This window comes from Nanorana parkeri, unplaced genomic scaffold (assembly GCF_000935625.1).
Source record: "Nanorana parkeri isolate BGI_ZX_2015 unplaced genomic scaffold, ASM93562v1 scaffold72, whole genome shotgun sequence".
NCBI lineage: Eukaryota > Metazoa > Chordata > Amphibia > Anura > Dicroglossidae > Nanorana > Nanorana parkeri.
In genome coordinates, this window is record NW_017306340.1 from 591534 (window position 1) to 615087 (window position 23554).

Sequence of the window (23554 nt, forward strand, 5' to 3'; positions counted from 1 at the left end):
TCGGCTCCATGCTCTCTCATCACAAGTGACGAGAGAGCATGGAGCCATTTCCTGGCCAATCAGGAAACCGGGCAGCGTGTAATGATGCGCTGCCGGCTTCCTGATAAAGGAAGTACTCGTGCTAGGCATCGGAGCATTTGGGCGAGTACGAGTACTCACCCAAAATACTCGGTACCGATACCGATACCAGTATCGGTGCATCCCTAATACATACATACATACATAAATACATACATACATACGCCTGTGTGTTCTGTCAAATGAACGTCAATCAAAAGGAAAATGCCTTAAAATTTCTGAAACACAATATTAATTGTACCAGGCAGGGCCATTTGTAGAGCGTGGGTGTACCACTCTAGGGCTGAAACTAATTATTTTCATAAATGGATTAGTTACATAGTTACATAGTATTTGAGGTTGAATAAAGACATTAGTCCATAGTTGGCCAATTGTTTTTTCGATTAATCTGGTTTAAAAAAAACTAAATAATTACCATCCTTAATTTAAAATAAAAACTCTGAGTTACTTCAGAATAAAACTGCAAGTACAATTTTTTGGAATCGCACTGCACTGCAACGCAAGGCATTGCGATACCTTGTGTTCTAGTGCGTGCGATCACACTGTGGGTGGGAGGCGCATTTGGGGTGCCATTGAAATGAGTGGCAATGCGACGCACCTCCCGCAGAAGAATTTGTCAGGCTATTGGCCATTTCAAATTACAATAGCAGGCTGGCTATTGCACCCGCCCACTGCTTGCTGTGCCCTCCTCCCAGCATGGAGGAGAGAGCTAGGGAATCCAACCAACTAATCGATAATGAGAATAGTTGTCAACTATTCTCATTATCGATTAGTTGGTTGCAGCCCTATACCATTCGCCACTCACTTTGCTTCCTGGCTCACCACACAGATTTAAATAACTATTTACCTTAATGCTTCAGTAAGCAGTCTCATTTCTTCTTGCTCAAGGTCAGAAATATTATCTGTACCATTCTGCAAACATTCTGGAAGCACGCCTGCATGAAAAAGAGAGCAAAACACTCAAGAGATCAGAAATGAGACTTAAAGTGACACTTAACTCAGGAGTTAAATCTTAAAATACATTCAAGTACCTTAACTATTGACAAAAATGTATCTTATTTGTGTATTGCTCAGCTGTAGATCCTGAATCTGTCCCAGAATTTGTGTTGACACTGTCCTTCCTTCTGGAGGGTGGCTACTTCTGTTCCCCATGGTCCCTGTGTGTGTTGTAAAGTAGCCACCGCTCCAGAAGGAAGGACAGTGTCAACATGAATTCTGGGACAATTTCAAGATCTACAGCCCAGTGATGCGCAAATAAGATACATTTTTGTTAAAAGGAGAACTATGGGGTTAAGGCTTTTCCCCATAGTTCTCCTTAGGGTAACGGGAGGACACAAACTAGCGTCCTCACGTCACCCTAAGCTCAGTATACCACGAGTTACGGCTCGCGGTATACTGAGACGCCACAGTATACCGCGAGCTACAGGTCCAGTGAGTAAAATTTCTTTCAAGCTGAGGTCTGAATCACGGGTCCAGACAGAACAGTCACTCAGTCTGTGTGTGTAGCGTGGTCCACCATTTAGGCTGCATTCACACCAGCTACTGCACTACAATGCACAGCTGCTGGTGTTGTGTTCCCAGGCACACTGTTCCCGGCGCATCACACTGTATATTTTTTGTTAGAACTTTATTGAAATGTCATGAGAGACATTTCTTTAAAGAAGAACTATGGGGTCAGGGCTTTTCCCCATAGTTCTCCTTAGGGTAACGGGAGGACAAACTAGCGTCCTCCCGTCACGCTAAGCTCAGTATACTGAGACACCGCAGCTGAAGCTGATCCCGACAATTATGTCTGGATCCACCCAGCTGCGTGAGTGACAGCTGGCTCTGCCTATCTAGAGGCAGAGCCAGCTGTACCCTCCCCCGTCCGTTCCGCCAGTCAGCGCTGGTGGATCGGAGCGCGGAGGGGGGAATCCAGCCCCTCCCCTGTCACGGCAGAGAGCTGTGACAGGATCGAGAGGTGAGCAAACGCCGGTATGTGTTCCCTCACCTCCCGATCTACTAAGCCGACCTGTGACAGTCTCATTGTCACAGGTCGGCTAGAACTATGAGGTAAGTGAAAAGCACTCACCTCATAGTTCTCCTTAATAGTTAAGATACTTGAATGTATTTTTAAGATTTAACTGCTTTACACAGTTTGTCACTTTAAAGCGGACTTTTACCCATATCTTTAAAACACACCTTTAGAAATGTTTAGGAATGACAATCTACAAACACATACTTCTAGATAATTGCCGGCTTTATATTCTTTGCATATCTTATTTCTCTTTTCAATGTCTTTTGACCTTGGCCATGTTAACTAAGGGTAGATTACTAGATCTCCATTTACCTACTTCAACTCTGTCACATGTCACTAGACATGTGACCATGCACATCATCTCAGGGAAGGAAAATGCCTTTCCCTGAGATTACAAATGACATTTCCCAGCAATGCTCTGCTGATGTAACTTTCCCAGGAAGCAATGCTCTGGCATGATTTCATCATTTGTGCCAGAACTGGACCAGGAAGTAGATTAACTCTATTTGTAGGTAAATGAAAAACAAGTTTAACTAATGGACGTAAGATGATTTTAAATCGGCCTGCAGAGCTGCATGCTGATGTGATTTTTAGTAAAAGGTGGTAAAAGTCTACTTTAAGTAATCATGTAACAAAAATGTAAACAAGCATTTTGAAAATGTATAAAGAAATAAAATCATGTAAAATACAAAAAGTAGTGTTACTTGAAACCTCCAAACAAGTAAAGGATTGCAGTCTATATACTGCACAGGTTTGCTGTTTTGTTAATGCAATCACTGTCTAAAAACATTTAAACAATAGTTAAAGCACAAACTGTTTGTTTTGTTTTTAGTTTTAAGTTTTTATTGCTGGCAAGGGAGTAAAGCTAAGTGAAGGTGGGTATGTGCTCAACAACTGGCACCTGACAGAGCCCAATATTTACATTTGTACTTATATAAACTCGTCACCGATTGTGTCAGGTTTATTTTAAAACCACCCGTGTGGGTGTATTTAAAAAAAAATGTCTGCAAAGTACACAGTACATAGCATTTTTTTAAACTATTGTAAGCTCATCCTCCTTTGTTCCTCTTCAGTAGATTCAGAATTTCCAAGCGTCTTTTGTATAGGAAGCTCACTGGGCAGAGCACAGCATCTGAACTGTAATGTAGTTAATATAAACTACATTCCCCAGAAGGCTTTGCGGAACACTTCTTTCTGATACTCCTACTTCAGAAAAACCCCTGGGCCCCTGTTTTGGAATGCCCCTCGACATTATTCAGAATAGTAGGATCAGACAGAAATGAAGTTAAAGATGGTTAAAATGACACTAAATCAGTAAAATTTGCCATTAGATTACAGCGCAACCTCTGCAATGGAATGTAAATCCATTGGCGGCATGTTCAAATGTGGAATCACCGGGCCCACCAAAAAAGTGAAGAGTGGGGCCACCATCTACAAACAGGTCAGTTACACCACTATAAACGCACACACCTTTTATGCGCACACATGCACGCACATTAAAGTAGAAATGGACTTTAAGAAGCCTATTGGCAGCAATAGAAAAGGCTAAAAAAGTGCAGAATTAGCTGTAAAGTTGGTGAAAAACAAAAACCTGTAGCAGGATTACTTTTTTTTCAAGCCTGATGAAGGGGACCCTGTGTGGCCCTGAAACATTGCTATTTGTTTTGACATGAAGCGTCAATAAACAGACATGTTCTTCACTTCAATATGGTGTGTTGGTGACATCTTTAACAAGTTTCAGTATTGGCGGCGCCATCCGCCGTCACTTCGAGCACCCACGCTGACAGGGATACCCGGTAAGGAGTGCAGCAGGATTCTGGAATACAACTGTAGCAGGATTAGACACCAGCAGGCCAGCCCTGGGTAAACCCTACTGCCAGCATGTTCATTTTATAGCAAAACATCTAAAAGCTGGGGGTTGCCAACACAGCAAAAGAATGCTTACAGGTACAAGAAAACAACAGAGAAGCTGGTGGTCTGCTTGAGCCACCTAGAGAAGTTGGAACAAGAAACAACAGCACCCTTGCGTACAAAGTAGTTCAAACTGTGGCTTCTAAAGGGCCGACAAATCTAGATTGACGTCCCACAGAGTTGCCAAAACACACACAGGGGAAACAACATGGGTTAACCCCTGCACATAGGCCTTTCTTAAGGAGTGCGAGGTAAGTAGTGTCTGGAATAGAATTGCCAAGGCAGAAATCTGACCATTGATGGCACCCAAGGCTAAACACTTGTCCAAGCCAGACTGAAAGAAGAATAACATGCTTCCCATGCAGTACTTCCTAGGATGAAACTTCCTATCTCTGCACCAAGCAAATTAGGCCTTCAAGGTGTGATGACAGACCTTGTAGGAGGTTAATTTCCTAGCCTTAAGGAGCATAGAGATGACAGCATCTGAAAAGCCTCTGTCCCTTAGGACCTCTGCTTTAACAGCCGTGCCATTGAAAGCAGCGATCGAGAAGCAGGGTGGAATACTTGTGACAGAATGTCTGGACAATCTGGAAGCGCCCACGGAGAGGAGTTTGACTCTCTGTGTCGGGAGGTTAACTATGTCCACGTACCAGGGCCTCCTGGGCCAGTCAGGAGTAACGAGGAGCACCAGACTGCCCTCCATCTAATCCTGCAAACCAAGGGCGTAAGTAGAGGGAAGGCATAGATCAGGCTGAACTGATTTCACGGAGTAACCAAGGCATGAACCACAAAGGCTTGGGGATTTCTGTTCCTGACAAGAAACCTGTTCAGTTGGTTCTGGATGCCAGGAGTTCCAGCATTCCCCGCCTGCAACAAAGGGCCTGAAGCACCACCAGGAACATTCCCTGGGTTCCAGATGGCTGAGGGTGTCCACCTGTTAATTTTCCACACCTGAAAAGTGCATGGCAGACAGGACTGGAACGGGAAATTCTGCCCAAGCCAGAATTTGGTCCAACCGTTTGGTCCCCTGAAGTGAGCGGCTCTCCAGGACTCTGTCCCAGCCCAACAAGCTGGTATACATGACATTGGAAGTAAGAAACTCCCAGACTCCAGTGCTCAGCTGGATATCCACCTCTCCAGGGCAAGATTGTCTTGCTGGACCATCAGATGGGGGGGATCAAGGAACCAAACCTGTTTGTCCCGCTTAGGATATTGAGCTGCAATGGCCTGGAGTGAAATGGAGCATAGTGGACTGCCTGAAAGGAGGCCACCATCAGGCCCAGAACCTTCATGCAAAAGCAAAGGGTAGGACGACTCCTGAACCATAGGGTACTAGTGCGAGAGTGGAGAGAAGTTTCTCAGTACGACCCTGGACAGGGTCATGTCCAAGACTAGGCCCAGGTTCTCCAAATAATGAGAAGGCTCCACCAATGATTTCTAGAGGATCAGGATCCATCTGAAGCTCTGCAGGATATGTATTGTTCACTAAATGTTGGATGACAGGGCTTGTGCCCACTGCTCCCTGAGGAGGTCATCGAAGTACCCCACAAAGGGGATCACCCTGGGACTGCATCATGACCAACCAAGGGCTAGCACCTTGGTGAAAACCCAGGGTGCAGTGGGCTGACCAAAAGAGAAGAGCAACAAAGTGCAAATGCTGTGTGCCCACAGCGGCACAGGGCAAAAAAAAATGGAAATGTGTAAATATGCATCCTCAAGTCTGAAAGGTGCCCTACGCAGGACCCAGAGCCCAAATGCCACTTTCAGGCATTCCTTGCAATGTCCAATCCAGCAGGGTCAGGGTAAGAAGGTTAGTGCTATTAAGTCCAAGACTAGGCAGGACCTGACTTTGGCCTGCCAACTGGTTGCTGATAGTGAGAGGACCTATGTGGCCAACCCTACGACATGCACAGAGACAGAGTGGCTGACTGCACAAGGCTCTCTAAATACCCTGTTGGAGGAGCAGTCCCAGAATAAGGGAATCATTTTTCACCAAGCGGGTCTTCTGGGCGGAGGGGGGACACGACAGGTAAACTCCTGGCGCAAGTAGCCAGAGCCCAACAACCCTCTAGCCATATCGGCGCTATTTCTGACACTATGGGGGATACCCATTCGAGCCAGGGTATGGTGTCCGAAATCTTCCGAACGTTTTACACACCCCTGTATCAAACTAAGGCTAGTTATTCTGACTTCGAGCTTTCGTCCTACCTGCAAAACCGTTCCCCTTCCATCCCTGTCACCTGCTGACAGCATGGACCTCGAGGCCCCACTTACTCTGGAGGCGCTGGAAGTGGCGCTGGCTAACTTCCCCAGTGGTAAGGTGCCTGGTCCGGACGGGCTCCCTATTGAGGTATATAAAACTTACACTACTACTCTCCTAGAGGCGTATAATGATGCCTTTTCCACTGGCTCACTACCAAACACGATGTATGAGGCTACAATAGTGGTGATCCCCAAAAAGAATAAGAACCTGCTGTTGCCGGAATCATATAGACCTATTTCCTTACTGAATGCCAATATTAAGATATTGGCCAAAGTGCTTGCAATGCGGCTGTCACAGAAAATTGCGTCAGTAACACATCCAGACCAATCCGGCTTTATGCCCAACAAATCCACCGCCATTAACATCCGTAGAGTGTTTCTGAACATGCAAGTTCCTGCCGATAATATGAGCCACAGGGAGCTACTCGCCCTTGACATAGCAAAGGCGTTCGACAGTGTGGAGTGGCGCTGTGGGCAGTGATGGACGCCTTCGGCTTTGGTCCTAATTATTGCAGATGGGTGAGGTTGCTAAATCACCACCCCTCTGCAAAGATCAAGGTTAATGACTCCCTGTCCTCTGCCTTTACTTTACAGAGGGGCACCAGGCAGGGGTGCCCTCTGTCGCCCTTACTATTTGCCCTGGCTATTGAGCCTCTTGCTGCCCTGATCAGACACTCGGTGGATGTGATAGGCTTCAAACGGGGCGCGCTAGAGGAAAAGATAGTCCTATATGAAGACGACGCCTTGTTGTTCCTGGCGGGCACGGTGTCCTCCCTGACCAGTGTTATGTCCCTACTGTCGGAATTTGCTACCTACTCAGGCCTGGTTGTTAACTGGGAGAAATCTAACCTTCTCCCGTTAGATCCACTGAGTGCACCACTGGATACCACTATGGCGCACCTACATGTACAATCTACCATTACATACCTAGGAATACAAATATCTGCTTCCCCGAGCGACTATCTCACTCTGAACTTACACACTCTTTTGGGGTGATTTAAGACTCAGCGCAACTCCTGGGTCAAATTACCACTGTCGGTGGCCGGTAGGACAAATTTGTTTAAGATGGTCTGGATGCCTCAATTACTCTATGTGCTTCATAACTCCCCTCTCTGGATCCCTAAAAAAACATTCCGGTTAATCGATAGCATCTTTAGGGAACTGATATGGAAACTGAAACCCTCTAGGCTGGGACTTGATGTACTACAGCGGCCGAAAGCCTCGGGGGGGCTTGCCCTCCCCTGCCCATGTTTTTTTTTCTAGCCTCATAGCTGCAACATTTTACAGGCTGGGCAGCTGGAGATCATCAACCGCAGTCCTTCCGTATCCTTCTCCACCTATTCAGGGGCTAAGCCCTTTGCAGTATTTGGATAGTGATCTATACGGTAAAACTTACTGGGCTGCGGCTAAACTAGAACTGGGCATCGGTGCCCTGACCCGACACACACCGCTGTGGCGGAATGGACGCCTACCGGAGCTCCTCCATCTCCAGGGCACCGTTGACTGGACAGCAAAGGGGTGTTAACTATTTCCCACTTGAATAGGGAGGGCAGACTGCGGGACTTTAAGGCCTTGTTCACACCAAGCGCGGAGCAGATCCGGACCAGAGCAGGTGCAGACCGGATCAAAACTGCGTCCAATGTATTCCTATGGTATTTTGACCTCCAGTTCACATCGCAGCGTGCGGATCCAGACCAGATCCAGACCGGATGAAAAAACTGCGGCAAGCCCTATTTTACCTGCTCTGGATCTGGTCTGGAACGCATCAAAAGCGCATCTAAAACGCAAAAACGCATCAAAAACGCATGCAAGTTTTACCAAAACCGGCCCTAAACGCATCCAAAACGCGTCTAAAACGCGGCACAACCCACTGCACTGCGTGTGCAGAAACTTGACCGGATCTGGTCTGCATTTGGTGTGAACAAGGCCTAAGGAATTGACTGAAATGTATGGAGTCCCCAGTAGGTGCTACTTCCAGTTCCTCCAGATTACTCATGCCTTGAAATCCCAGTTTAGTCAGGGCCCACCAGTTCTATCTCCCACTCCGTTATTTGATATTGTATTATTGGCGACCTCCACTAAGGGGATTATCTCCTTTCTATATGCTCACCTTCTGCTTAAGTCCAGTGTCCTTCTCCCTTTGAAGTGCAGAGGGGGATGGGAGGGGGATGTGGGGCCCATAGAGGATGATGCCTGGGAGGACGTTCTCCAGGGGGTTACCCAGGTCTCCATATTTCCCACCCAAAGACTGACACAACTGTTCATACTTCACAGAACGTATCCCACTCCTGAGTTCTTGTTCCGTATCGGGCTTAGAGCAGACTCCAAATGCCCCAAGTGTGGTTTTCATCGTGGTTCCCTGATCCACCTGCTTTGGATATGCCCTAGGCTGGTTCGGTATTGGGATCAGATTGTGGATACCCTTAACCTTGTATTTACATCCTCAGTGACAAACTCCCCATTATCGTGTATCCTGGGCATTGTGGAATCTGCCGATCTTACACATCACACTACTATACAAACGGGCCCTATTTACCGCAACCAGGATGGTGGTCCGTAAGTGGATCTCCCCCTCCCCCCCTACATTGAACTCATGGATAGTGGAACTTGACAGGATGGTAGCATACGAGAGGGTCACTTTCAAACAGAGGGGTACCCTGCATCGGTTCCACTCTCTCTGGGACTGCTGGCTGACGTACCGTGGTCAGGACATCTCTGATTAGCCAGCTTGCACACATTCGCAGAGTAAGGTGTTGGCTCTTTACACAGTGTTCTATATGTAATTTTTTTTTCATGTTGGGCTAGCTATAGTATATGTTCAAAATACACTCGCACCAGCAGATAGCCTATTTTTGTCGAATTTTGATATGCGTATGACATTATGCTTCCCTCCCCTCCCTCCCCCTTTTTATTTCTTTTTCCCCCCTTTTTTTTTTTGTTCTATATTTGTTTGTTAATATGCTCCTTGGTTTCTCTTTTTTTTAATGTATACCTACTGTACTTTAAATATATGCAAAACCAATAAAAACTATCTGATTTAAAAAAAAAATCTAAAGCAAAAGTATGTTTTTTATTAAATACTGAATAAACAATTATGGATGCCAATTACTTTCAAGTTACTGCAGAGAAAAAAGTAGGTTGTTCTTTTTCATGGAAGGGTACTAACAAATTTGTCCAGGTTTATATTCAAACTGTTTTACTTGCCAAAGGATTTATAATTCTCTACAGCCAGTGTTGACATCTAGGCAAATCTGTCATACAGCACAGCAAGATTCAAAACCTCCACTCCAGTAGCAGCACAGCAATTAGGTCATCCTTCTGCTCATTACCCTTTCTCCTCCTGTTGGTACATTAACTGTCAGAACATAAGCTCTGTAAGCACTTCCTCTGCAGTGCAAGGCCTGATAAAGATATATTCAAATACAAAGGCTAGTTATCATAAAAAAATCTGATTATATAACTGCAGGAAATAAAACATAACATTACCGTTTCTTGTCTGAATAATTTGAATTGCTTGTAACTGTAGTTCGATATTCTTCTGCACCATCATTTCTTTAAATGTTACAAAATCTTCTACAGCTAACACAGCTTGCAACATATTCTAGAAGTTAAAACAAAAGGTAGAAGCTTATAGCAAAACATCACTTGGTACGATAAGAATGCTCTCGTCTCTGGTTTTAAGGTCCTAGACAATCTACTGAGTTTCCAAGCTCCTTTAAGTGAAAGAAATTCTCAGATAGGTGCTCTTCCATGTGCACATCTTTTCCTCTGGTTGTGCTTTCACTGTACATTGCTGATCATGAGTAAGCAGATATGAAACATATACTGTATATGGCTCCTTGCCTTAAAGTACAGTGATAGCCAATCACTGCCTTTGCATGACATCAACTAGGGTAAGTATTTATTCTGTTACCAACAAAAGAATTACTAACAATCCTGATATCCGTTTCTGTCCTTAAAACAGAAAATCCAAAATACTCTTTGATATTAGTATAAAAGTTATTAAACATTATTCTAATGTTAACAATCCTATCAGTGCATGCCAACATATTAAAAACCTATTGGTAGATTATATTTCATCATTAAATTCAATCTCTCCATCCTTTGTGCCTTGCTGATCCTCTAATCTCTGCAGGTTCAGCCAGCCACTCACACTGCAATCTAACTGAACAACTTTCTTTAGATCTAACCAACTCTGTAGTACGAGTGCCTACCTAATTAGATACAAATCACTTCCCCCTCCCTTTTAGATTGTAAGCCCTCACAGGCATGGCCCTCCTTACCATCTTGTCTTGAATTGTATTGTGACTGTAATGTCTTTCTTATATTGTAAAGCGCTGTGCAAACTATTGGCGCTATATAAATCCTGTATGATAATAATAATAATAATAATAATAATCTGATATTAACAATAGGCTCGGCAATCTGCAATTAGGGGTCGACCAATATGGGTTTGTTTTTTTTAGAACCAATACTGATTTTGGGCCACCTTTTGGTCCCATAACCAATATCAGGTACCGATATTCTGTTTACATTCAGCTGCAGGATCTTGCGCTGGCAGCTGAATGTAAACAGCAGGCAGTGGGCCTGATATCGGTAGACCCCTACTGATTGCAGTGAAGAGAAGCCTCCAAGGAGCAGCCCTGCAAATCTGAGAAACCTAGAGAAGGTGGAACAAGAAGCAGACCTACACTTATGGGGACCATCTGGAATAACAAAAAGGGGATCAGGAAGCATGGGCTGAGAAACCACTCTCATAGTCCGAACCACATCCAGACAATGGAGTGAAATGTAATTTTGGTGAACTGGAGCCAGACAGAGGGATGAAAGAATGATGTCCTGGTTGAGGCAAAAGTCCAAATCTAGCAGAAAGTCCCGGGCCCTAACACCATTTTGTTCCTATGCAAAGCTAGAAAGAATCCCTTTCAGAATAAGGATGCCAGTTCTGACACAGAGGTGATGGCTAGAAGGAAAATTACCTTGAAGCACATTCAATTGGGAATGAACAGGGGGAGCTACATGAGGGGACTGAGAGGCCAACAGTCTCTGAAACAGAATCGAAAGGGCTAAACCTAGCTTTCGACAGTGCTGAGAGTCCAGGCCCAGCTGCAGGAAGGAGAAGATTCATCACATGGAGAAATTCTTAGAGTGGATGCCCCAAGTCTCACACCAAGCATGACTTTTACACCCCATGACAGACCTTATGGGAAGTAGATTTCCTAGCTTTTAGCAGGATTCAGAGATGCCCTATGGCTCTCAAAACATGGACAGCCATGCTTTTAAAGCCAGCAACCATGAAGCAAGATGGTAAAGCCAGCAACCATGAAGCAGGATGGTAAAGCCAGTAATAATGTACTATTGATGGGATTTGTTGTATTCCTATATAGCTTGTGGTATTCTGCATTGCGCTGTATAGAGGACTACAAATCCCAGCAATAATACATTATACAGTGGTGCAATGCCGAATACCACTAGATATAGAGGACCCAGCAATAGTACATTATACAGCGCAATGTGGAATACCACCAGCTATAGAGGAATACAAAAAATCCCAGCAATAGTACATTATACAGCACAATGCAGAATACCGCCAGCTATAATGTACTATTGCTGGGATTTGTTGTATTCCTCTATAGCTGGTGCCATTCTGCATTGATTGCTGTATAATTTTACACTTTCCATTTCACTATATTGCACACCACACTTTTTTTTTTTCTTTTTTACTTCCACCGCTCCAAGCTTGCTCCTGTGCTGGACTACAATCTCAATACAAACTAGTAGTCCATCACTGGAGCCATTTTTTAAAATGTATTTTATTTTACTTTTTATCCAATTAACCGATTAATCGAACTTAATAATCGGCTAACTAATCGATTTTGAAAATAATCGTTAGCTGCAGCTCTACCTTGAAGAACTCCAGGAAAACTTTCTTAACCCTTGCAATAGCTCTACCCCTGCACTGCACGGGTTCAGTGCATGTTTTTGTCTAGGTGAGTTATACTCACCCAAAGCTCCAAGTCGGCCGGCTGTCACAGTGCTCCCTCCAGCCTGTCTCCTCCTTGCCACCACATTGGAATCTTCCTCATTTATTTGCACTGTGTATAGATGTGATGTTTTTTGGGACATTAGACAGCTGCAGAGGAGGGGGAGAAAGGCTCTAGGGACTAGTCTAAAAACAAGCCGGCTCAGAGCTTCGGGGTAGTCCCACTGCAAGGGTTTATAAAAAAAAATCCTGGAGTTCTTTTTGAAGGTTACTTCATTGAATAGATAAATGTTGAAGAAAGAAGATGCTAGAAAAAAAATAGGTTGGTCTTTTTCATAACACAGCTGAAGATGCCCACAGACATGCTGGTAGTGGGAGGGGTTTTTTTTGGGCTGGCCTACAGCTTTTTTTTTGTTTGCCACTGTACAATCCTCCTGTAGGCACCCCATAAGACGAAGGTTAAAACTTCCTAAGTATTACAAAGAAATAGACTATATCACTCAAAATATAAATGTGTTTGTTATGGTGGCATATGCTGTATTGGTTTATGTGAATTTGAATAGGTCCAGTGTAAACCATTATAGTGGGTATAGATATTAGGGTGTTACAAATGCTGGTACTTGAGTAGTTAATATTAATGTAATTAATGTTGTCTCTAGTATATCACTCAGTACTTGTTCATAGCATATCAAAAGATAACGTCACAAAGCATCTTTCTTGTGGATTAACATAAGTAAGGTCAATGGACAGATTACAATTGTATTATCAACTAATCTACATTATCCTCTCTCTGGCAAAGACTTTCCGGAAGGAATTATGGCACACTATGTAAGCACGCGTGCATACTGTATGCTTTTCATTCTTTTTAACTGCAAGGTCATCACAATTTCTCAAATAAACATTTCGGATATTTTATCTTATGTAATGCCAGACTATACATTAGAACAATCAATATTCTTTTTTTAGATTTAATAGAGGCGCTGCAGTCACTAATTGGTTGGATTGGGATAGAATAAGGAAGGCTTAGAACCTCAGTCACAGTTTTTATTAGCATTTGCATCCCCGTCGGGGAGATTTTCCCTCACTTCTGTCCTTACAACACCAAAAAGAAGTGAGGAAAAAAAAATCTCTTCCAAAGTGAGCAAAATTGCCCCTTTTGACAGATGTCACTGTTTGGAGATTTCTCTTCACCACCCGTTACCCCGGAAGCACTCTTGTTAGAAGGGGTAGGATGGCAAGTGATTGGGGCTTAATTCTAAATTGAAATGAACTAGTTTCAGAGAGGCCCACAGAGGAGGCCTTTTGGGTAATAAAGGCCACTAAAGCAAACGTCTTGTGGTGTCTGTTCTTAGACAGGATGTGTTACCTTTTATTGTAGAAACTTTAGATATTAGTTGATCTTCAGCAACAAAACTGGAAGGCTTGGGTGAGAATTTTGACTTCAAGGGCCACTAACAGACATCAGCAGATCTCTTTTAAGGAAAAATCTTATTAACTGGCAGGTAGGTCTTTTAATGGACATGAACCTATTGCAGTTTGCGGTGAAGGCATCTATATATGATATCAGCGTACATGCCTATGTTCCCTGGAGGGAAAAGATTGTTGGGTGACTGGATTGCTTACCACTATCCAACAATCATCTTTTTTAGATAGACATTAGCATATGATCTGACACTAGTCCGTCTTGCAGCAGGATTCACTATGCACTTTCATATCCCACAAGGATGGGCAGCCAAACACTGTACTTATCATGGGGATACAGGTTCCTGGCCACAGCTGAAATATTTGAATCAATGTCGTTATCTAATATTTATGAGTATTTTTAGCCTCCCAGATAGGGAACAGTAATTGTCAGCTTGGTGCAGGCTGATTACAAAAGGACAACTGATATACAAATGGAAAGCAGTACATCTGTTTACAAACAGGATAATGATGATAAATGAAAAGAAAGTCACCTTAACTTCAGGAGAATGAGCGAAAGGTGCTGAACATGCCTCTTGAAATTGCTCCTCGTTAATCCCTATTTCATTCACATGCCCTTGTATCAACTTTTCTACCTGTGGATGAATGTCATGTGCTTATTCATTGATCCCCATACATAGGTTGGCAATATAAATAAAAACATATCAAATCAAACATATTTACAGTTCCAATATATAGACATCCTACAATGTATCCACCTCTTACACCAAACTGGTATACCAGTGGTGTAATTCTATGGACCCCAAATGCTTACAAGATGGGGGACACCAGAATGTGCTCCTCAACATTTCAAAAGACTCATTTATTGGACAACCAAATGATTCTATAGAATTCTTTCTTCTACAGATGGAGTCAGGATCACAAAATAAGTAAAGAAGGGTGTGTGATACATGAAAAGTCCAACATCGAGCAGTTTCTGTAGATGCTACTTCAGTGTGAGTGTGGCTTCTCCACAAATTATACGAAGAACCTTCTGACACATAGAAGCTGCTTCAACATGGAACTTTCTGCATTTATCTTTACACTGAGTGGCCAGATTATTATGACCACCCCATCAGTACTTCGTTGGGCCACGGGATGACTTTGTTGGGCCGCCATGTTGAAAGGTGATGCGAGGAATCTGACACTGCACTGTTGCCCTTCTGTTGTCTTGTACCAGTCTTGCCACTCTCCGTTCTGCCCTAACATCGACTAGTCGCTGAATGCCACAATTCGCACGTTCAGACTAAGATTATCGGCTGACAGTCCGGTCTTTAAACACTTTAACAACAGCTGCTCTTGAACATTTAACGAATTCTGCTGTTTTGCTGATACTCGCTCCATGGCTCCGAGCGCCAACAATCATCCCACGTTTAAAGGCTGTTAAATCGCGTTGTTTACCCATATCTTCAGAAAAAAATCACTTCAACTGTCGTGGTAAACAACCTGCTTCCCTATTTATAATGGTCTGGCCCTCTAGCAACTTCAGCGCAAAATTATAGCTAATTTGCCTACAAACTCAGGTGGTCATAACAATCTGGCCACTCAGTGTATATTGTAAAGCACTGCGCAAGCTGTTGGCACTATATAAAAATATATATAAAAATAATAATAATCTTTAAATAAAACCAACTGTTTCTCAAATAACCTTGAGTAGAGATGAGACTGGGCTTGGTGCAAACCCAGTTCGCCCAACCCTGGTGAAAGCTGTGACTGCCACCCCCTCCTCATAAACCAATCAGTGGTGGAAGTTGCAGCAGGGGCATTCTTTATCCCTTTGAGATGTCCAGCTGCAGGGTGGAGAATGCTCCTCCGTCCAACTGATTTGGTAGGGAGGAGGGGGTGGCGATCAGTTTTGAGCAAACTTGGCCAAAGTGGGCACCAAGCCCAACCTCACCACTACTCCTGAAATTTCCCCCCGACACTACCTGCAGACTGTTACACTGGACGTCACCAATCATAGCAGTTCTCAATATTCAGATGTGATTCTGTTAGTATGTACCACCGGCCCACTTTATCAACAGAGTTTGCTTACCAGCTCTTTATACTCATTGTGGATCTCTGTGTAGGACAACTTATTTTCTTCTTCATCGTCAAAAACTGCAACAGGAAAAAAAAAAAAAACAACCCACATTATAAGATATAATACAGAAGGGCGACTACAGAATACATGTCTCCAAGTCATTGTCACAGATTACTGTGGTAAAGAGCTAATTATGCCGGAACATCCAACTATCACAATCTGCAAATGCAGAGTCTAAAATATAGCAACCTTCTGTCCATGTTTTGCAGATTAAAAAAACACCATACAGGTATTCTCTTATTAGCAACCATACCTCAAAAGGCGGGTCTTCCTCAGACTTGTAGTTGCAGGTTGTATTAGATTTGTTATCTATATTAACTATATTGCAGTAGATAGCTGAAATAAGTACACCTATCTGAAATATCCAGATGTAAATGGAGGACTTGGCGGACCTGCTAGGGGGTAGAGGGACCTGCTAAAAGTGCAGATATCCTTTTAAGGCTGGAATCACACCTAAAGAAGGCCACACACGTATCCATACAACCACACAATGTGAGGAAACAGCGAAATGAAACCAATCCTCCATTCCATCAGTTTAGACTCTGCTAAGACAATCGTCTGTGGCAGAGTTCTGTCAATCGCTTGTGCTCAATCAAATGCCTGCATGTGTGTCACAATTCATATCAATTGTTTTTATTATTATATAATTTACATTAAAAACTGATAAGATCTACTTTTCAGTGATATTTGAAGTCAGGGGTGGAGAAATTGATATGGAATTCAAGAGCAAGTCTATCCAATCCCAGAGCCAGCAGGATTTATTTTAGTAGCAAGCTCTGTTGATAACTAGAGAAAAACCTTAAACGTTAGGCACCAGATGTAATTTGTAAGGGGCATTGGAGACCTGGCTCCTGAGATGTGTCCAGACCTGTTTTAAGTCAATCACACATAAATGTATCCATAAAAATTGAGACAAGAGCACTGTAGTATGCCACCACCCTGCCTACTTTGGGTGTGATGGTCTTAGTGCATGGGTGGCTACTTTGGGTGTGATGGTCTCAGCGCATGGGTGGCTACTTTGGGTATGATGGTCTCAGTGCATGGGTGGCTACTTTGGGTGTGATGGTCTCAGCGCATGGGTGGCTACTTTGGGTGTGATGGTCTCAGTCAGTGCATGGGTGGCTACTTTGGGTGTGATGGTCTCAGTGCATGGGTGCCTACTTTGGGTGTGATGGTCTCAGTGCATGTGTGGCTACTTTGGGTGTGAAGGTCTCAGTGAATGGGTGTGATGGTCTCAGTGGATGGGTGCCTACTTTGGGTGTGATGGTCTCAGTGGATGGGTGCCTACTTTGGGTGTGATGGTCTCAGTGGATGGGGGGCTACTTTGCATGTGATGGTACCAGTGGATGGGTGCCTACTTTGGATGTGATGGTACCAGTGGATGGGTGGCTACTTCGGATGTGATGGTACCAGTGGATGGGTGGCTACTTTGGATGTGATGGTACCAGTGGATGGGTGGCTACTTTGGGTGTAATGGTCTCAGTGGATGGGGGGGCTACTTTGGGTGAGATGGTACCAGTGGCTGGTTGTATTGGTCTCAGTGGGTAAGGTATCACCGCACTGCTACGCACAGCCATCTGCAAGATGCAATGGGCTGCCATTCAGAATGACTGGCATCATGTGGCACCAAGACACATGACTACACCGCGTGTGAATGTGACCTACAAGTTTTTGAACATGAAAGGATACACCCATGCGAACATGCATTCACCTGCATCAATGTGCACATGATCAAAACAAGCCTAGGTATGTTTCAAGCCCAGTCCTAAAAGTGAGAGGGTGCTCCCCACAACATCAGTGACCACCCTGCACTGCAATAGATCCTGTGCCTCATGTCCAGTCTGAAGACATCTGGAAACATGTCAGCAGCCACAGCTCCTCCCACTTTAATACTTTTCAACTCACTGACCCAAAAGAACCACTGAAGCCTGAGGATCGGCATGAGGGATATGAAAACAGGGGGACTGGGATAAAACGACGGCAATTATCCGCCTGTCTCCTATGAGAGTCTTCCCCATAGTGCCTAGCATGGCCTCACAAACACAGTGGACCCCTCCGCCGATCTCCGGGACACAGAGGCACTGATTGATTGTTACATCCCCTCCCCCATGATGTGCGGGAGGCCTGCAGTGCATTGTGGGAGCTGAGTGCGGGACCTGCGCCTCCTCTCCCCCGCTACCTGAGCATCTCTGTTCTATGAAGTCGGTGACGGGCTCTGTCCACAGCGGACACTTCAGGAAGGCCAGCACACTGTCCAGCACCCACTCCGCATCCTCCGCCATGGGGACCCCCCTGCGCCGCTCAGCTCCTCCCGCTGTGTGGCGAGCCAGGATCCCGGATGGAGGGAGACAAACGGGGACGCGCAAGGGGTCAGGGCGGAATGCGTTTCCGTGGCAACCGACGTCATGGCGATGTGTAGTACACAGTCGGGGCCACGCCCCCTTCCTAACACTGCCAGCCTAGTATGTGCGCCGTGTTTTTCCATAGCGGCCAGCGGGATATGCCGGGACTAGTCCGGTGGGGGAGACGAGTCGAGCTGTACACAGACATTCTTATGGCTTCCATGGGAATCTGTCAGAGTACAAAAGCCTGTTCTGTAACGAAGAGACATGGCATCATTGTAATGGGGCCCCTCCAACCCTCTCTACTACCTACAAGTGCCAACTGTCCCACATCTGTCATGGATCTGTGGTAATAGACTGCCGAACTCCAGGCAGAATAAACATGAACCCCGGCACTGCAATGGTTAACTGCTCATTTTTGTCTAGGGCAGGGACTTGTACTCGCCCAAATGCTCCAATACCGGAACGTCCGGGTCAGAGGAAGATTTCCCCAGACAGGCAGTGCCATAGGGGAACATGGAGCCAGCTTCCCATGCGTGCATGAAGTTGAGCGGCGAGTAGGGTTGCCACCTGTCCAGGATTCACCTGGACAGTTCGGGTTTTGAATGCTGTGTCCGGGTTTCATGGCAGCAGAAACCCGGATAAAGGTGTCGGGCAGACAGGGGCAACCAAAATTAAGATAGGTGCTACTGGCCCCCCACTGAGAATAGGCTCAACTGTGATATTTACATACGAGTGTGAGGCGCTATTTACATATGAATAAGCCGTGACTCTTTCTCTCCAAAAAATGTCAGCGCGTCGCTAGTGTGTTCGGGTTTCGCTTGAAGAAAAGGTGGCAACCCTAGCGGCAAGTAATGACCTGCGTCCCAACATCCTGATTGGTCGGGAAACCGCCTCAATGCTGATTGACTGGGAAGCCGGTTTCCCCAAAAAATTACAATCAAGCCGGCCAAACAACATGGTGTTGGCTTCCCGGGCAACAAGGAAGCCGGGCGGCATGTCGTTACCCTCCTGATTGCCTGGGAAGCTGGCTCCATGCCAGCGGAAGCACCGGTATCTGTACTCTGTATCGGCGAGTACTGAAAGCACAATATCGGTACTCGATACCGAAAAAGAGGTATTAGTACATCCCTAAGTTTCACACTGCACTTATGTAATCATGTATTAAAAAGCTGGGTGTTATGTGCAGAGTAAGGCTGTAAAGTATTAACACCTTACCATTGGGGTACCATTATTGTTGGGTTTAGTTGCTGTTAATTCATTTTTCAGGCATTTATAACTAATGAATATATCTGTAACAAAAAAAAATACAGAGGGGGAATTTATCATAGCAATTGCAAGTGTTTGAACTTGCACGGAATACACTAGGTGGCCAGATTATTATGACCACCCCATCAGTACTTCGTTGGGCCAACTTTTGCCTTCAATACTGCGGCGATTCTTCTTGGCATTGGAGATGTTGAAAGGTGATGCGAGGAATCTGGCGCCATGCCTGATGAATAGCACTGTCCAGTTCTGTGATATTTGATGGTTGTGGAACCAGCTGCCTGGTGGCTCTTTCAACTTCGTCCTACAAATGCTCAATTTGATTGAGATCTGGTGATTGTGGGGGCCACCTAAGCAAGGTAAAGTCTCCCTCATGTTCTTGAAACCACTCCTGCATAATACGAGCACCGTGGCGTGGCGCATTGTCTTGTTGGAAGAAGCCATCTCCATTGGGATACGCCATTAACACGATAGGATGAACTTGATCAGCAACGATACTTTAGTATGTTGTGCTATTCAGACGTTGTTCCACACAAATTAAAGGGCCCGAATCATGCCAGGAAAATATGCCCCAAACCATAACACTGTCCCCACCAGCTTGAAGGGTTGTACATGCATGTGAGGTGCATGCTTTCATTCAGTTCCTGCCAAATTCTCACTCTGCCATCTGCATGATGCAACTGGAAACGTGATTCATCGGACCACATGACTTTTTTCCAATGTTCGACTGTCCAATCCTTGTGTTCCCATGCGAATTGGAGATGTTTTATCTTGTTAACTGCAGACAGCAAAGGTGTTGCAACAGGCCTTCGGCTTCCATATCCCGTTCAGAGATCATTTGAGAGGATCCCTGATTAAGATCTGCAGTCATTTGATGCACTGTTGCCCTTCTGTTGTCTTGTACCAGTCTTGCCACTCTCCGTTCTGCCCTAACATTGACTAGTCGCTGACTGCCACAATTGGCACGTTCAGACCCAGATTTTCGGCTGACAGTCCAGTCTTTAAACACTTTAACAACAGCTGCTCTTGAACATTTAACGACTTCTGCTCTTTTGCTGATACTCGCTCCATGGCTCCGAGTGCCAACAATCATCCCACGTTCAAAGACTGTTAAATCGCGTTGTTTCCCATATCTTCCGGAAAAAAATCACTTCTACTGTCGTGGTAAACAACCTGCTTCCCTATTTATAATGGTCTGGCCCTCTAGCAACTTCAGCGCAAAATTATAGCTAATTTGCCTACAAACGTCAGGTGGTCATAATAATCTGGCCACTCAGTGTGTATTTGCACCAGATTTATGATGCTAGTGGAATGTTGATAAATGAGGTTTAATAGACTCCAGGAAAGAAGACTTGAAACTCCAGGCAAAAAGCTTAACTGTCGCTTCTTCAAGAAGTGGTCATGGGGACTTCTTAAGTTGTGATTGTTTTCTTAGGTGATGCTCCAGTTTCAGACAGCCCAGAACAAGTGCAGATGGAAACACGTGCAACAAAGGTGCAAAAAACATGCAACTGAAAAAGTAATGCAAGCTCTGAAGAAAACAGGTGCAAAACACGTGCAGTTGGAAAAGTAATGCAAGCTCTGAAGAAAACAAGTACAAAACACGTGCAGTTGGAAAAGTAGTGCAAGCTCAGGTCACAACAGGGGCACATGTTGAAAGACAGATTTGCACATTAAAAAAAAAATGATCTAAGAGGCTAAAACTGTCGCAATTGCTTTGATAAATTCCCCCCAAAATGTTAAAGCAGAACTCCAGGTACAATTTTTCTTAACCCTTGCACTGCAAGGGTTTAACTGCTTGCTTTTGGCTAGGTTCAAAAATAACATAGTTACATTCTCAGAGCCAGCCGGCTGTAACAGCACTCTCTCCAGCCTGTCTTCTCCACTGCAAGGATGGATTGTCCCTCAGCGTCCTCACATCCTATATGCTGTGTATAGAATGTGCAGACTCAGGGAGCTTAGACCGCTGCAGCAGAGGGGGAGCAAAGCGGAAGGGATCGGTCTAAGAGCAAGCAGGGTCTGAGGTGAGTATAACTTTATTATTTTTGAATTTAGACAAAAATTAGCATTTAACCCTTGCAGTGTGGGGGTAACTCCACTGCATGCTTTAGTCAAATTTTTACCTGGAGTTCTGCCTTAAGTTAGAATAGCTTAAAATAGGGATGCACCAATACCGGATTTTCGGTATCGAGTATGAGTACCGAAATCAGCATCCAGAGGTAGCGTGGTCCCGGCTTCCCGGCCAATTAGGAAGCCGGCTTCCTAAATGCCTTGTAAGCTGGCTTCACGCTCCCTCGCGACACTGCGAGGCAGCTTGGCTTCCTGACCAATTAGGAAGCCAGGCGGCAGGTCATAGCCCACCGCCCAGCTTCCTGATTGGTCAGGAAGCCCGGCTGCCTTGCAGTGTCACTAGCTAGTGTCATGACCTGCTACCCAGCTTCCTGATTGACCGGGAAGTTGGCTCCATGCACCCTCGCGCCAGGTAGGGATGGGCTTGATGTTTGAGTCGAGCATGAGGGCGACTCAAACATTGGCAATTCGCCTGCCGAGGGCCCCACAGAGCCCTGATTGGCTAAAGCCTTGCACCTGACCCTAGGTCAGGTGCAAGACTTTGTCAAATCAGGGCACAGTACTCTATAAGAGCCATGATTGGGCAAAGTCATGAGGACTTTGCCCAATCATGTCTCGCCTGTCAGATGCTGTAGAACTGTACACAGTTGGGCGGGCATCAATTTGTTTTTAAATTATTATTTCTATTTGTTTTTTCTTGTTTTATTATTTATTTAGTTGAGTCGTCATTGTGGACAACGCTGGATGTCGTGATTGACGCTGGATCACGTTGGTGGATCCATTTTTGGAGGGTTTTTGTTTTAAATAAAAGACTACTTGTCAAACTTGTCTTTTGTTTTTTGTTTTCACTTAAATTATTTTTTCAATAGTCTGGCGTCTTTTAAAAAAAAATTGATTTAACCCTCTAGTGAACGGGTAACCCTTACTCATTCACAAGGGGGGGTGCATCTGGGTGCCCCTTTATTAAAGGGGTACCCTGATGTGAATAAGCCATCCGCCCGCACCCCCACAAGCAATGCCCCAGGGCTTGTGGGGAAGAGTCCCTTGTCCCCATCGGGGCGACCCTGGAAAAGCACCCTCCCAGTGCCGAGGGCATGTGGCCTGGTATCGCAGGGAGGAAGGGGGCGCTCGCTCGTCCCTCCCCCTTTCCGGCCCTGCCAGGCCTGTGCTCAGATCAAGGGTCTGGTTGGAAATTTTAGGGGGGACCCCACGTCTTTTCCCCCCCAATTTTGGGGGGTGGGGTTCCTCCTTAAAATTCCTTCCAGCCCTTAAGGGCCTAGTATGACTTTGAGGGGGAACCCCACACACTTTTTTTTTTTTCTCATGGGGTCCCTCCTAAAATACCTACCAGACCTTATGGGCCTGATATGACTTTTGGGGGAACTCCACCCTTTTTTCCCCCTTTTTTTTGTTTAATTGGGGTGCCTCTTAACTTTCCTGCCAGATCTAAAGGGTCTGGTATTGTTTGGGAGGGGGGATCGCACACTTTTTTCTTTTTAAATGTAGTTTTTTCTTTATAATTGTCAGTTGTGCTGCAGCAGGTTCTATACATTGTACAGATTTGCCACTTTACAGGCAGTCTAAGGGGACCCCCCAGGCACGATATTTAAATACATTTTTCATATTTATTGTTTCCCTTTAAGCAGTAGCGTCGCTACAGGGGGGCAAGGGGGTTTCTCAGTGGCGGCAGTCCCGGTACTAGCGCAAGGCAAGAGAAATCGAATCCCTGTCCCAGCAGATAACTGCCCGGGTTGGTTATCACACAGTTATCTGCTGGTACAGGGGTTCTCCCCGCTGCAGCCTCACAGACTGTCATTCAGCAAATTTCTCCCTACAGGCTGTAGCGATCTTTGTCAGTGGGGCTAGATTGCCGATTACAGCCATAGGCAGCCAACTATGGGGGTGTGGGGGCGCAAAAATCCACCTTCGCCTGTGTAGGCAAAAATCCTTGCACCGGCCCTGAGTGGCGGATCCAGGGGTGGACTGACCTGGCTAAATGAAGCCCCCGGCCGCAGGTGCAGTGGCTCCCTCCCTCCGCCAGCTGCACCACTACAGATGCGGCTCTGTAATCGGGCGACCGC

At 45.2% G+C, this 23554-nt stretch overlaps 1 protein-coding gene across 1 annotated transcript in view; it reads right to left on the bottom strand.

The window, feature by feature from the left end:
* Positions 1-18273, bottom strand: part of CFAP36 (cilia and flagella associated protein 36) — a 27873-nt gene extending 9600 nt beyond the window's left edge. Inside the window, exons 1-5 of the mRNA XM_018576652.1 lie at positions 17975-18273; positions 15748-15812; positions 14207-14308; positions 9755-9869; positions 926-1013 (exon numbers count right to left, since the gene is read on the bottom strand). Coding sequence (XP_018432154.1) covers positions 926-1013; positions 9755-9869; positions 14207-14308; positions 15748-15812; positions 17975-18077 — 473 coding nt within the window. The 5' untranslated portion in view covers positions 18078-18273. The remainder of the gene's footprint in view (positions 1-925; positions 1014-9754; positions 9870-14206; positions 14309-15747; positions 15813-17974) is intronic.
* Positions 18274-23554: the final 5281 nt, after the last annotated feature.